Below are 15218 nucleotides of genomic sequence, written 5' to 3'. Positions count from 1 at the left end.
TAAACATACAGCAATAAAAATTTACCACTCAATACAAATCATATAATACAAGTGATCACTAAATAGGTAAAACATATAGTTAGAAATGATACCGCTCGAAAAACTGCTGATCCCTTGGCTTTGCTTCTGTCCCACTAAACCAAAAAGGTGCTGGCTATGCACAGTTGCATTGGATAGAAGAAAATCACATCATGCGAAACATGTCAGCCACCTTTTTCCTGTTGTTCACTTCATTTTGACTGCATCGCTTTGGTTGTTTTTTGGATTTTCTTTATACAATAAAGACATTGTTTTAAGGAGTGCAGCAGTCCAGGATTTTCTTCCATCTAAAACATATAGTTGGCATAAAATCTGAATGCTGTAGTATTTTAACAACAACAACAAGAGTATCTGTAAGGTCTGACCCTGTCACGGGAAGTAGATTAAAATTAGATAGTTGGGGCCAGTTCACACCAGACGCAGTTCCGTGTGCATTGTTTCTACACAAAATGCATGCACAGTGTTTTCTACGTATTCCAATGGCTCTAGAGCCATTGGAATACATGGAAAACACTCTGCATGCATTTTTAGTGCAGAAATAATGCACATGAAACTGTACAGAACTGCGTCTGGTGTGAACTGGCCCTTAGAGGTAATATTGCCTAGGATAAACCCCCCAAAACCCCTCTTTACAGTTCTTACATTGTCTGTATCTATACAGTAGCAATGTGCCAACATGAATCAGAAAACCCCTAGGGGTATCGCTGGTGGGAGCTGAGGTGGTTATGACAGACCGGGACTCAACAACGGTGGTTTCCAAGGAAGGGAATTCCAAAAGATAATGGTCATAAATGACCATAAGTGCTGGAAACAAAGGTGAAAATATAAAATAGACTGGGAACTTATTATGTGATATAATAGGACATCTATCCTAAACTTGATAAAGGATAGGGCAATGAGATGCGAATGATTGTATAGGTAAGGTTAGGTTAGTGAGAGTAGAAAGTAAAAATGATGATATAAAAAGTAGATATAAAAAAGGTACCCATATATATATGAATTTTATCATATGCCTCAGATTTTTACAGGTGTGCAAAAATATATTGTCAATGTGTAATAAAGGTGCACTCCATTTTTCCGTTTATCAAGAAAAAGCTGCACTGCTTGGAATGAAAACATTCTCAAATGTGAATACAGGGCTAAAGTTTAGAACTCCAAGAAAGTTAGGGGAATAAAATAACTTTTCCCCGTTTCAAACATTTCCTAATATCATGCCTGATCTGTGGTGTATAGCTAGCACAGGAAGGCCCTATTTATTGGATCCTGTACACGCAATCAACCTTATATCAATTTTATATTTACTCAATTAAATGAACTGGCTTCAACTGTTGCATTTTATTAGTAAGACTGGATTCTGATCCCGTGCACTAAATGCATTTCAGTTGACAGGTTTATAGCTGGAGCCAAAATACTTTACTATGCCCAATGTGCATTGCAGCACTTTCAAACAGGAATAACACTTTTTTTCCCCCCATGATGTACACAAGAGCTGCACAAATAATATCAGCCACCAGCTAGAACAAGGACAGAGCCTTAATGCTTAGATAAAGCATTGGCCACAAAAGGAGTGCATTGTTTTCAGTGGGTCAGCCAACACAAGTTTCATTGTGAAAAGGGAGAAGAAAATCATTGTGTGCAGAGAGCTTATTAATAAGCAAACATGACTGCTGATGTGCATATATAATTATAAATTACAGATAGGAAAACAGCTTACTATATTAACATACATTTATAAATACATTTAATCAATCTTGATATATAAAAGACACTTAAAATATTTTAAAGGCTATATATTTGTATTAAATTAAAAAAACAAAACCTTAAAGTGGTATTAGGCCCAAATGCAAAAATATAATATATTGCAGCCTACCAATTCTCAATGATGTAGATGCATTATTGCATGTAGATCCAAATGTGGCAGTTAGAGAGTTGAGACAAACCATTTACTTACCGACAAGGGAGCTAGCAATTGTTTGAATGTATTCATTTAAAGCCTATATCCCAAAAAAAGTAAAAAAAATAAAAAAATGTTTGCTGCAATTGCTTAAAAAAATTGTTCAATTCAATTTGTTAGACTAGTAGGATTATATGGACTTGCCCAACGCTATCCTTCTCTACAGGTTGACAATGGTGCTCCTCCATGCAGTGGGACCACCCTAAGACAGGAAGTGTGTTACTGGCCATATGTGGGGTTTTATGTAGCTAAAGAGAGATCTCAACTGGCCAGGCCCTTGACAGATCAGAAAAAGTCAGGAAAATAAAGGCAAAAGGCAAATGATTATACCTACAAACTGTTTTAGTTTGCCTGGAGACCTTATATTAGTTAGGACTCATGCACACTGGACGTTTGGCCATATCTACTAGACCAGACCAAGGCTGTCCTGGTGTATGGAGGCCCTAATGTGATAAGGGTCTTTTGATATGAAGTTATTTCTTAAACATTATCTATTTAATCATTTCTAAAACTGTTTTTTATTTTTCACCTGTGAATATTTGTAAGATACATGATGTGGCCCCTGTACTGAAAAAAGTTTGGCGATCCCGGATCTAAACCACCATGTCCATTAGTGTCATAATAATCTCACATAAGTATCACCGAGGATACATAAAATAGGTGAGACCCAAAATGTAATCTGTGATAATCAACCTTTTGAGAAAAGGGTTTGAGAACTGCTATGTGAGGCAAGGAATCTTAAATAATGCCAGCCTCTTTTGCTTTCTTCTCCTTACTCAGCGGTATGTAGAATATACCGGTTTCCCTTTTAAGGTCTCATGTACACTGCTGCTGGTAAACGGACATTTAGGAGTAGTTGGACATTTTTTTCAACTGCTCCTGAACTCTATGCTATCTTATCAGTACATGTACACAGGGTCGTTTATAGTAGTTTCTAGGCAGTTGAGTTTAGGAGACTTTCTGGAACCCGAAAAAATGCGTTTAGAAGCATTTCAAGCGCCAAACGTGGCTAAATGCAGTAACTCGCATTTAGCTGTGTTTCATTTACAGACGTTTTTCATTTTAAACCCCCCCCCCCCCCCCCAAAAAAAAGTTCTAACTCTTCTAGATGCAAATTCGGCTAAACTGCCGTTTTTAGATGCCAGTTTCTAGCCGTCAAATTAAAACGTTCAGGAGATGTTGAACAACATCCCGTGTACATGAAGCCTAACAGTGCAGGGGAGATCAGTGTGGGAAGAGTGGCCACTGGAACCACTAAACCTGACTATCATAAACTGTTATTACACTGTCACAAGAGTTAAAATCTCTCTAAATCAAAACAAATTTTATAGGTCAATTCCTTTATCTGCTCATTGTAGAACAGCTTAGCAAACTAAAATAAAGCTACGTGTTATGCAATGTTGCTGTGAGATTTATACCACCAGCATATAGAGTGCAAACTGTACTATAATATTTATGATCATAACCTAGAAAGAGTTCATGTTTTTACAGCCAAGAACATGACTATCATCCAATGCAATGTATTTGCATTATGTTACGCAAGGTCTCTGGCTCTATAAATGCATAGCATTGTATATTGAACAAAAACTACATAAATCAGAATTGCAAAGGATGCATTTTAAATTTAAAAGACATATTGAGGTTGATTTACTAAAGGCAAATGTACTGTGCACTGGAAGTGCAGTTGCACTAGATTTGAGGGCAAACTCTAATTGAAAGGGATGCCTCAACAGTAAGATTTGTACCTTCAGCCCAACAATATGGATAAAGATTAGAGGAGGAGAGGCTATAATGGACTTTAATGATACTGTATACCAACTGCAGTTGGCAGACAATTGTGAATAATATAATCAAAAGTTTTTATTACAATAAATAAATAAATAAATAAATATATATATATATTTCTAGACACTTAACTATTAAACCTCCAATGATAATCAACAAAGACTCTTAGTTCTAAAATCACATCAAAGTATGACAACTAAATCATTTACATCATCTGTATATTAATTGCTCGACATGTTTCGCAGATCACATTCACCGCTTCTTCAGGAGCTTTATTGTACATATACATGAAGATTTTAGGAGATGATCATCATATAACATTGACATAAAAGAGACATGCATTATTTAAACAAAATAACAATACTTGTGATAAACATGTTAAAGTTTAATTTAATGGAAAAAAGAGTATCTGCTGTGCATACCCCCCGAAAACATCCATCTTACCCAGAATATGAAGTTGCCGGAGACCCAAGAGAGGATGACCCACCTCCGGAGGACATGGGAGCCCCTGACAGAGCACAGGACACTAAGCAAAAATCTATCAGAAAATAAGGTAAATTTAAAATAATGACTTGACTATGCCAAGATAGCATGAATATTCAAAAGGTATATAACACAATGATCATACCAGTGGGGCTTGGTTCAATCAAAATAAGGGGCTTAAAAGGTTTCCAGGATCATACCCATGGGATAGTTTAAGTCTATAGAGTAAAAAGCAGGTGCAAGTGACTTTGTACATTTGGTGCCACATGGTGCACCAAGAGGCCTATATACACACATACATACATACATACATACATACATACATACATACATACATACATACATACATACATATATATATATATATATCTTTGCTTATACGTACGTGCGTGTGTGTGTGTGCTTTACCTCAAAAAATCAGTGTCAAGAGCACGGATGTGTCTGGTTACAAAAAAATGGGGGTTAGGGCTTCAGGATAGCCTGGAATCAGACACCTAAATATAGAGTGAACAAATGTCAGTAAATGTAGCAAAAAGGGAAGGCACATATACTGTGCCATTGTAGAGTGTTTAAAGAGGATTTATCTCACCTTAGATGACTAGAAAGGCATCAATTAGCAGCCACAGACAGAGGAAGGATAGAGGGGGGAGGAGGCATAAAGATATCCACTACTGTGAATAGTAAGCTCCTAAAATAGAGTACAGCATACACATGAGTCACGATTGGGTGTACCAGTAATGCTGGACATAAACCAATGCAAAAGTTGGAACAAGGGAAACCATATCTGTATAGGACCCACCTCAGAGACAAAAACGCCAGCACAGCCCCAAAGTTAGCAGAGATTATGTGCCTGTGCACAAATCGGTTCCTATCCAGTGACGCCTACGACGCCGCAAGGTGTCTGACGAAACCCTGGCGTGAAATGCGCATGTGCCGAGCGGCACATGTGCGGTTTCCAAAAACCAGCATCCCGCAGAAACAATTGTGAACGTGAGGCCATAAAACACCGGGGTCCAGGCTTTGCATAGCAAAAGCACAAATTCCACTCCAGGGCCACATACCTGCCAGGGAGAGTCAAAAACACTGGGCCACCATGAAAATAAACACACCCCAGGCCAGGGCAATGAGTCGCGTTATTTTAAATTTTTTCTCAGGGTTCTGTGCTCCCATGTCGTTCGGGGTGGGTCATCCTCCCTTGGGCCTACGGCAACTTCATATTCTGGGTAAGATGGATGTTTCGGGGGGGGGGGGTACGCACAGCAGATGCTCTTTTTTACATTACACTTTAACATGTTTATCACAAGTATTGTTATTAGTTTTGTTTAACTAATGCATGTCTCCATTATCTCATAGTTATATGATAATTGTCTCTTAAAATCTTCATGTATATGTACAATAACGCTCCAAAAGAAGATGTGAATGTGACCCATGAAACATGTTGAGTAATTAATTTACAGATGAAATACGGTAAGAAATAAAAGTCCAGAAGAGATAATTTGATTATTTTACATTTTTACAACCATTCCTGTTGTCAAAGTGATGTATATGACAATCAGAATTACAGGGCATGTGTTGGCTGACCAGTCTTTCACCAAATCCAGCCCTATTGGTAGATAGGGGCTGGAGTCTGTTTGAAACACTGCCCAGCCAACATATGTTCTAGAAATCTGTTATACATATAAACAAGAAGCCACTCTTGGTTACATACAGAAAATGCTTTTTGGAAAATGTATGCAAGAGGCGCTGGAGAGTACTGAACTGGTCAGCAATGAGTCCAGATCTAAATCCCATAGAGCACCTGTGGAGAGATCTCAAAACAGAAGTTGGGAAAAGGAACCCTTCCAATCTGAGAGACTTGGAACAGTTGGCGAAAGAAGAGTGGTCCAAAATTCCAGTAGAGAGGTGTAAGAAACTCATTGATGGTTACAGGAAGCAATTGATTTCAGTTATTTTTTCCAAGGGGTGCACTACCAAATATAAAATTGAGGGTGCCAATAATTTTGTCCAGTCCATTTTTTGGAGTTTTGCTTGGCATGTGTCAGATTTGGTTTTGTATCGCTACTTTTTTGTGTCATACCAATACAAACAAAAGAAATGAACATGAGAACGTCTAAACATTTGTATTTGTAATGGGCGAAGCAGTGCATTTGGCCATGACTGTACAAAAGGAGAAAAAAAAAAAAAAAAAAAAAAAAGGAGGATAGACTACACATTAAATTAATGCAAAATTACCCTGCGCCAAATCTAAATATATAAAAGTTTAAAAAATGACAATTAAAAAACTGCTGCTCCCCTTAAAATAAGTGTTAACCCTTTTCTGGCCGACGGAACGCATATATGATTCATCGGGTTTCGGGGGTTATACCGGGATGATGCCTGCAGCCGCAGGCATCATCCCGGTACTGTTGTTTAGAGCCGGCGATCGGCTATCCAAACATAACAACCGATGCGGCTAAAAGCCGCTCGGTTGTTATGCCGGAGGAGCGGGAGGGGACATCCCCCCCCTCCCGCCGCCTCTCGCCGCTCTGACCGGGCCTCTTATCCCACCGGGAGACCCGATCCTCCATCCGCCGTGTTCTGTGTCCAGGCGGAGACTGACACTAAGCCGTAAACGGCTTTGATTCAGTCTCTGCATTGAAACCACGGAAGCGGCGTCATGACGTCACTTCCGGGTTTCTCGGCTGTCAATGGCGCCAGATTTAAAAAAGTACACAGTATTCAGAATCGCCGTTTTCGGCGATCTGAAAACTTTGAAGTGCAAAGGAGGGCTCGGGGGTCTTTTAGACCCCCGATCCCTCCATAAAGAGTACCTGTCACCACCTATTACTGTCACAAGGGATGTTTACATTCCTTGTGACAGCAATACAAGTGATCAAAATGTAAAAAAAAAAACACAATTTAATATTATAAAAAAATAAATAAGAAAACAAAATTTTTTTTTTTTAAAGCGCCCCCCTCCCCGCGAGCTTGCGCAGCAAAGAAAACGCATACGGAAGTCGCGCCCGCATATGAAAACGGTGTTCAAATCACACATGTGAGGTATCACCGCGATCGTCAGAGCGAGAGCAATAATTCTAGCACTAGACCTACTCTGTAACTCTAACCTGGTAACCGTAAAACAAGTTTAAAGTGTCGCCTATGGAGATTTTTTAGGTACCGTAGTTTGTCGCAATTCCACGAGTGCGTGCAATTATAAAGCGTGACATGCTTGGCATCTATTTACTCGGCGTAACATCATCTTTCACATTATGCAAAAAAATGGGCTAATTTAACTTTTTCATTTTTTTTAAATTCATGAAAGTTAATTTTTCCCAAAAAGTTGTGTTTAAAACACCGCCGCACAAATAAATACCGTATGACATAAAATATTGCAAAAATCGCCATTTTATTCTCTAGATTCTCTGCTAAAAAAATATATATAATATTTGGGGGTTCTAAGTAATTTTCTAGCCAAAAATATGGATTTTAACTTGTAAACACCAAATGACATACATAGGCTTAGGCATGAAAGGGATACACTCCCAATGGCAATTACAGTGAATATAGGGGGCACTGTGTAGAAACTGTTGTGCATCCCTACTACACCATATAATAGTGAAATAGTGCTTGAATATATTGTGAACACATTGACATTTGAATCAATAAATCTCAGATCAAAAAAGTCCTGTTTGAAAGAACAGGTATAAATATTAAAAAAACGTAGTCCCAAAGGAAAAAAGTTTTGCAAAAAAAGTCAGTGACAGAATATTGATTGCAAGGTGTTGCGATTCAAACCAATGATGAGATTAGTCCTTCACCAGATATACGACACCCAAAGTGAACAATGATAAGATCTGCTTACCAGATGTATTTGACTTCTTTGGTTAGAAAGAAAGTCAAATTTTGCCTTGACAGGATAGTGCCTGCTCACATAAAATGTAAGGCTTGGAGATATGTACCGTACCCTCCTCCTCAGAGTTGCAGATGAGAAATATGCAAAAAATGTAGGACATGCATAGCATAATCCTGTTTAATAAAATATGTGTTTAAAAAGATTTAGCCAAATGGCTCCTTACATGTGTGGGTGCCTACCCGGCACTGGGGATGCTGGCTTGTCACAATGCATCAGGTTTCCATCCACCTCCGTGGATGGCGTGCGCTCCACCATCCACAGGGGACAGCCAGAGAACTGAATATGGCGTATAACAGCGTGACCAAATACAGCCTCGACGTACATTTCGTTAATTACATCTTCAGGGGGCATGACCGTGACGCAATGTGTTCACAATATATTCAAGCACTATTTCACCATTATATGGTGCGGGAGGGACACACAACAGTTTCTACACAGGGCCCCCTATATTCACTATAATAGATATACACACACACACATTAGCCTATAGTCAGAACAGGGCTTAGGGTCCATTTACACTTTCTGGTGCATTAACGTGCACTGCACTGGAGCAGTCCATTCAAATGAAGAAACATGCAGCATTTGCATGAAACATGTGCATGAATGTCAGAGATGTATTGATTTAATGGCTATGCAATGTACCAAGATATGCACTCTGGTGGTGCTGGTTACTACAATGGACCAGAATGGATATGTGTAATTGTGTAACGTAAACAAAAATTTGTTTGAGTCATTCATGACCTATATTAAACCCTGGTACAAAGTCAACAAGTAATAAAGTGCTGTCTTCTTCAGGTATTTAACATTTTATATGCCTATATCAACATGTGCTACATTTTTCATATTTACAGTCTTGGTGTACATTGTGGTCATAACTTAATTAAATGATTTCAAGCCAACAATGTCAACATTAAAGCGGTAGTTCACCCTCACTGGCTTGATTTTACCATCGAGACAGGCATTGTAGCGCGAGCTACAGTATGCCTGTCCCGATTTTTTTAACCCCGGACTCACCTTGTAATCGGACATCGTAGATTTTGGCTCCCGCGGGGAATGGGCGTGCCTATGGAGAGGGAGGATGATTGACGGCCGGCCCTGGCACGTCACTCTCCCCGAAGACAGCCGGAGTAGGTCTCGGCTCTTCACGGCGCCTGCGCACAGGCTATGCGCAGGCGCCGTGAAGAGCCAAGCCTATTTCGGCTATTTCCGGAGAAGCGTGACGCGCCAGAGGCGGCCGTCAATCATCCTCCGTCTCCATAGGCACGCCCATTCCCCGGTATCTTCGATCTACGAGTACAAGGTGAGTACGGGGGTAAAAAATTCGGGACAGGCATACTGTAGCTCGCGCTACAATGCCTGATTTTATGGTAAAATAAATTTTTTTTTTTTTTTTTTAGTTGATAGGGTGAACCCCCGCTTTAAGTATTGTACTTTCAAAAGAAACCATCTGCTATGAAATGACCATTAGACATTAATTCTACAATATTACACAATAATCCTCTTCCACTGTACTAACCAACGTCAGTTTTGTTTACAAGACATACAGTATATTGGTCTGGCCAATAGGCGATTTCCTTAACCACATCCATACCAGCCCATTGTAAAATGACGTCCACAAAGGACCTCCAACGATCCGGGTGGATGTCATATGACGTCCTGGGTTTGTGGGGGGATATCTGAATGATGCCTACAGCTAGAGGCATCATTCAGATATCCTTCTCTTGTGCCGGCGATTCTGCACAATGTAAGAACGATCATAGCGGCGCTTCCGCCGCTAGATCGTTCTTACAGGCGGCGGGAGGGGACATCCCCCCCGCCGCCATCCGGTGCTTCTCCGGGCTCTCCCGTGCCATCGAGGGCCCGGAGAACGAATCGTCCGGCGCTGGCAGGAAGCATAGAGATGACTGGTGACCAGATGGTCACCAGTCATCTCTATGACCGTCGGAGGACCCGGAACGCGATGTGATGACATCACGCCCAGGTCCCCGTAAGTAAACAAAGCCGCAATTGCGGCTGCTAAGCAACAGTAAGCATGAGATCTGTGAATTTTTTTTCACCGATTTCATGCTTTCCAGCCTGGAGGAGAGATGTGGGGTCTTATTGACCCTGCATCTCTCCATAAAGAGTACCTGTCACACACATTCCTATTACAAGGGATGTTTACATTCCTTGTAATAGGAATAAAAGTGATAATAAAAAAATAAAATAAAAAAGTGTAAAAAAAAGAAATAAATATGTAAAAAAAAAAAAAGAAATAACATTTTTTTTTTTTTTTAACGCCCCTGTCCCCAGTAGCTCGCGCGCAGAAGCGAACGCACACGCAAGTCCCGCCGACATATGTAAACGCCGTTTAAACCACATATGTGAGGCATCGCCGCGTGCGTTAGAGTGCCAGCAAAAATTCTAGCACTAGATCTCTTCTGTAAATCTAAACTGGTAACCTGTAAAAAAATTCAAAGCGTTGCCTATGGAGATTTTTAAGTACCGAAGTTTGGCGCCATTCCATGAGTGTGCGCAATTTTAAAGTGTGACATGTTAGGTATCTATTTACTCGGTGCAACATCATCTTTCATATTTTACAAAAAAATTGGGCTAACTTTACTGTTTTGTTATTTTTTTAATTCATGAAACAATTTTTTTCCAAAAAAAAGGCTTTTGAAAAATTATTGCGCAAATACCGTGCAAGATAAAACGTTTCAATGACCGTCGTTATATTCCCTAGGGTGTCTGCTAAAAAAAAAAATATAATGTTTGGGGGTTCTGCGTAATTTTCTAGCAAAAAAATTATGATTTGTACATGTAGGAGAGAAGTGCCAGAATAGGCCTGGTATGGATGTGTGTAAAAAAGCCCTGTATGGAAGTGGTTAAAGTGCAGCTCTGACACTGTATGCAGAATGTACTGCAGCACACAGGTCACTCTAAATAAATCCATTAACTTGGGCTGTATTTTGGAAACCACCAAGTGCTATAGTGTGCATGGAGTCTTAGAAATAATCAAAGTATTGCATATACTGATGAAATCACATTAACTGAAAGATGCAATTCTAAATACAGTGTTGCTTATGCATTAGCACTAAGAAATTATGCTAAAATAAACCTCTGCAAATGTATAAATACTTTCCCTGTGGCAGTCAATTGTTAGACAAATGTTACTACCGAAAAAATGCAATTAAGTACAGCGTTTCTTGTGCATTACAAAAAAATTAAGCTAAAATAAAAATAAAGTGTGGTGAGCAAATATTTCCCCTGCAGCAATCTACCGTTAGACCAGTGTTTCTCAATTCCAGTCCTTAGGCCCCCCCAACAGGTCAGGTTTTCAGGATTTCCCTCAGATGAAAAGGCTGTGGTGATTACTAAGGCAGTGAAACTGATCAAATCACCTGTGCAAAATAATGGAAATCCTGAAAACCTGACCTGTTGGGGGGGCATGAGGACTGGAATTGAGAAACACTGCGTTAGACAAAAGTTAGTACTTACATCAGAGTCGGAAATAGAAACCCGATTTGACTCAATTGTTGGCCTTCGGACAATTCTTGGCGATATGTGGGAGGCAGGACCTGTTGCATAAGGGCCGTACGCCTGGTTTTGAGAGGGAAGGCAGCCACCTGTAGGCCTTTCCTGAAGGGAAAACTTTCTATTTGAAAGTGTAGGCCGAGATGTAGCTCTTTGGAAATAGCTCAAGTCCCTCTGCTCCTGCGATGATAAAAATACATCCTCACTAGTTTCAGAGCTCATTCCATTATTTTTCAGCCTATACATGTCTTCTGAATTCAGCACAGTTGATGTCTCGGTTTCTTCATCCACTTCAATGGCAGCAACTCTCTCGGCAAGCTCTGCTTGAGTGTCTTTATTTGGGCCAGAATCACAATCCATTGTGTCAGTGTGGGAAAATTCCAGCACAGTCTCTAGGGTACACAAGACAATTTCCAAATCAACTACAGCAGATAGTTGTAATTAAGGCTTCTTGTCTAAACAGTCCCTGAAAAAATGCAGACACAGAAAAGAGAAAATGTATTACTATTCTCAGAAATGTATACGGTACATAAAAACATGTATCATATTGTAGACCATTAAACATTAAAACGGTTGTAAATGTATATTACATATTGACTTTTTATTGGAAGGACTGCACAGAGCACAAGTCACGATCAGTTGCAATATTATTAATGAAAGATTAAGTAAATTGAAGGAATTATCGTGAAAGTCAAAGAAACGGGATGGCAAAATGCTGAAGATTATTCCTCTTTTGGTGCCACCATGGCCAGGAGTATGCACTGGAGGTAAGGTTGCCAAACCTAACTGGTGGGGTTGATCATCAGTCACTTTCACCCCACACATAAACTGCCTGGTAACATAATACCTCCCTGTGTCATTCCTCCTGATTTGTTTAAAAACCACATCTTCTCCCCTCTCATCCATTTTTCTAGGCCACAGTGGGGAAAATTATTTTGATCCACTGCAGATTTCGTAAGTTTGCCCACTTACAAAAAAATTAAGGGTCTGAAAATGTTATCATATGTGTATTTTAAATGATAAAGACAGAATATCAACCAAAAATCCTGAAAAACACCATACAAACATTATAAATTGAGTTGCAGTTCAGTGAGTAAAATAAGTATTTGATCCTCAATCAACCAACAGTAATTCTGGCTCCCACAGACTGGTTAGAGTATGTGCTCATGTAGTACACAGATTAGCCCTGTCAATTTAAGAAGGTGCTCCTAACCACAACTCATTATGTGTATAAAAGACACCTGTCCGCAGAAACACTTTCTTCCATTCAAAAGAGCTGTAACAGGAGGTCAGGGACATGATTGTAGACCTGCACACGGCTGGAATGTGATACAAGACCATCAGCAAGAAGATTGGCAAGAAAGAGACAATTGTTTAAGTGATTATTAGCAAATGGAAGAAATACAAAATAACCATCAATCGCCCTTGATCTGGAGCTCCATGCAAGACTTCACCTTATGGGGTAAAGATGATCATGAGAAAAAAGTGAGGGGTCAGCCCAGAACTACACAGGAGGCACTTGTGAATGATCTCAAGGCAGTTGAGACGACAGTCACCAAATAAACCACTGGTAACACAATACACCGCCATGGATTGAAATCCTGCGGTGCCCGCAAGGTCCCCCCTCCTCAAGAAGGCACACGTACAGGCCAACCTGAAGTTTGCCAATAAACATCTAAAAGATTCAGAAAAGGTTAGGGAGAAAGTGCTGTGGTCAGATGAGACCAAAAATGTATCTCTTTGGCATTACCTTGACTCACCGTGTTTGGAGGAAGAAAAATGCTGACTATGACGCCAAAACCACCATCCCCACATTTAAGCACGAAGGTGGAAAGATTATGCTTAGGGGCCGTTTCTTTGCTAAAAAGGTACGCCGACTTTGCCGCATTAAAGGGCCAATAGACAGGAACATGTAAAATCATGGATGAGAACCTTCTTACCTCAGGCATAACACTAAGGATGGGTGGTGGATGGGTCTTCCAGCAGGATGATAACACAAAACATAACGCTAAGGCAAAAAAGGAGTGGTTCAAGAAGAAGCACATTAAGTTCATGGAGTGGCCTAGCCAGTCACCAGAACTTAATCCTATAGAAAATGCATGGAGGGAGCTGAAAGTTCGAGTTGCCAAGCACCAGCCAAGAAACCTTAAAGTGATAATGAAGTCTAGATTTTTTTAGTTAAAAATAACAAACATGTTATACTTACCTGCTCTGTGCAACAATTTTGCACAGAGCAGCCCAGATCTTCCTCTTCTCTGGACCCTCTTTGGTTCCTCTGGCCCCTCACTCCTGCCAAGTGCCCCCACAGCAAGCAGCTTGCTATGGAGGCACCCTAGCCGAGCCACAGCTCCGCATTTCCATTCTGACACCAAGACACGGCCCAGCCCCACCCCTTTCTCGCCTCATTAGTTGATTGCCTTTGTTTGACAGCAGCCAGAGCCAATTGCACCACGCTGCTGTTTCAGCCAATGAGGACGGGAGTCCCGGGTAGCCGAGACACTTCTGCAACATGGCTGGATCTAGTTGGACCTCAGGTAAGTATTAGGGTGGCTGTTGCACACAGAAGGCTTTTTATCCTAATGCATTAGGATAAAAAACCTTCTGCCTTTTCAACCACTTTAGGGATTTAGAGAAGATCTGTAAAGAAGAGAGGACCAACATCCCTCCTGAGATGTGTGCATACCTGGTAACCAACTACAAGAAACTTCTTACCTCTGTGCTTGCCAACAAGGGTTTCTCCACCTTGCTTGGGGATCAAATACTTATTTTACTCCCAGAACTGCAACTCAATTTATAACATTTGTATCATGTTTTTCTCTGGATTTTTGGTTAATATTCTGTCCCCATCTTTTAAAATACACCTATAATAAAAATGATAGACCCTTCATATCTTTGTAAGTGGGCAAATCTGCAGGTGATCAAAATGATTTTGCCCACTGTATATCTTTTAAAATTGGAAGCAGACCAGTGGGATTATGCAACCTGATTTTAAAATGCATGTACAAGAGACTTTTCTAATGAACTATGCATTTATTCTTGCTCAATGTCTTGCCCTTTAAAGCGCATCCAAAGTCAACTAATCACTTTAGGTTAATTGCATGGACTGTTTTCTCAAACAACTGTCAATCAATGCTTCTGCTTCATACAAAGCCAAAGAAAGGAAGTTATTTATGAGAGAGCCAAACCAGAATATTCATATTGTTGCATTTGATCATAAAGATCATTGTATTTTTTTGTTGGTCCACAAGGCCCCCTTTATCAAGGTTGGGATATGACAAAATGGAAATTCTAAATGCTTTTCTCTAAGCCTCTAATCCGTCTGACAGTTCAGCAATTGAGTGCCCTACCAAAAAAGAGACATACATTACAAAAAATAAAAACAGTAATAGAGTTAAAAAATAGACAGGATAAGATGTGGATTTATTCTGCTGGAATAGATATTTCTACCCCCACACTGTCACATCTTTATTTTTAAGACATTATTTTTACACATTTCTAAATCTTCTTCCATCAATGTAATTATAAACTTATGGCCAATCCTCTGTCTTCCTA

The 15218-nt window shown here is 40.0% G+C and overlaps 1 protein-coding gene across 4 annotated transcripts in view; it reads right to left on the bottom strand.

The window, feature by feature from the left end:
- The window catches only part of CAMKK1 (calcium/calmodulin dependent protein kinase kinase 1), a 291620-nt gene that overhangs the window by 171274 nt on the left and 105128 nt on the right, over positions 1 to 15218 (bottom strand). For all 4 annotated transcript variants that reach the window (XM_040336721.1, XM_040336720.1, XM_040336723.1 and 1 more), the window contains one exon: positions 11631 to 12132. In XM_040336721.1, the coding sequence (XP_040192655.1) occupies positions 11631 to 12026 (396 nt within the window). In that variant the 5' untranslated portion in view covers positions 12027 to 12132. The remainder of the gene's footprint in view (positions 1 to 11630; positions 12133 to 15218) is intronic.

This window comes from Rana temporaria, chromosome 2 (genome assembly GCF_905171775.1).
Source record: "Rana temporaria chromosome 2, aRanTem1.1, whole genome shotgun sequence".
Taxonomy (NCBI): domain Eukaryota; kingdom Metazoa; phylum Chordata; class Amphibia; order Anura; family Ranidae; genus Rana; species Rana temporaria.
The sequence above is the reverse complement of the archived record's forward strand: the minus strand, read 5'-3'. Positions and strand labels throughout refer to the sequence as shown.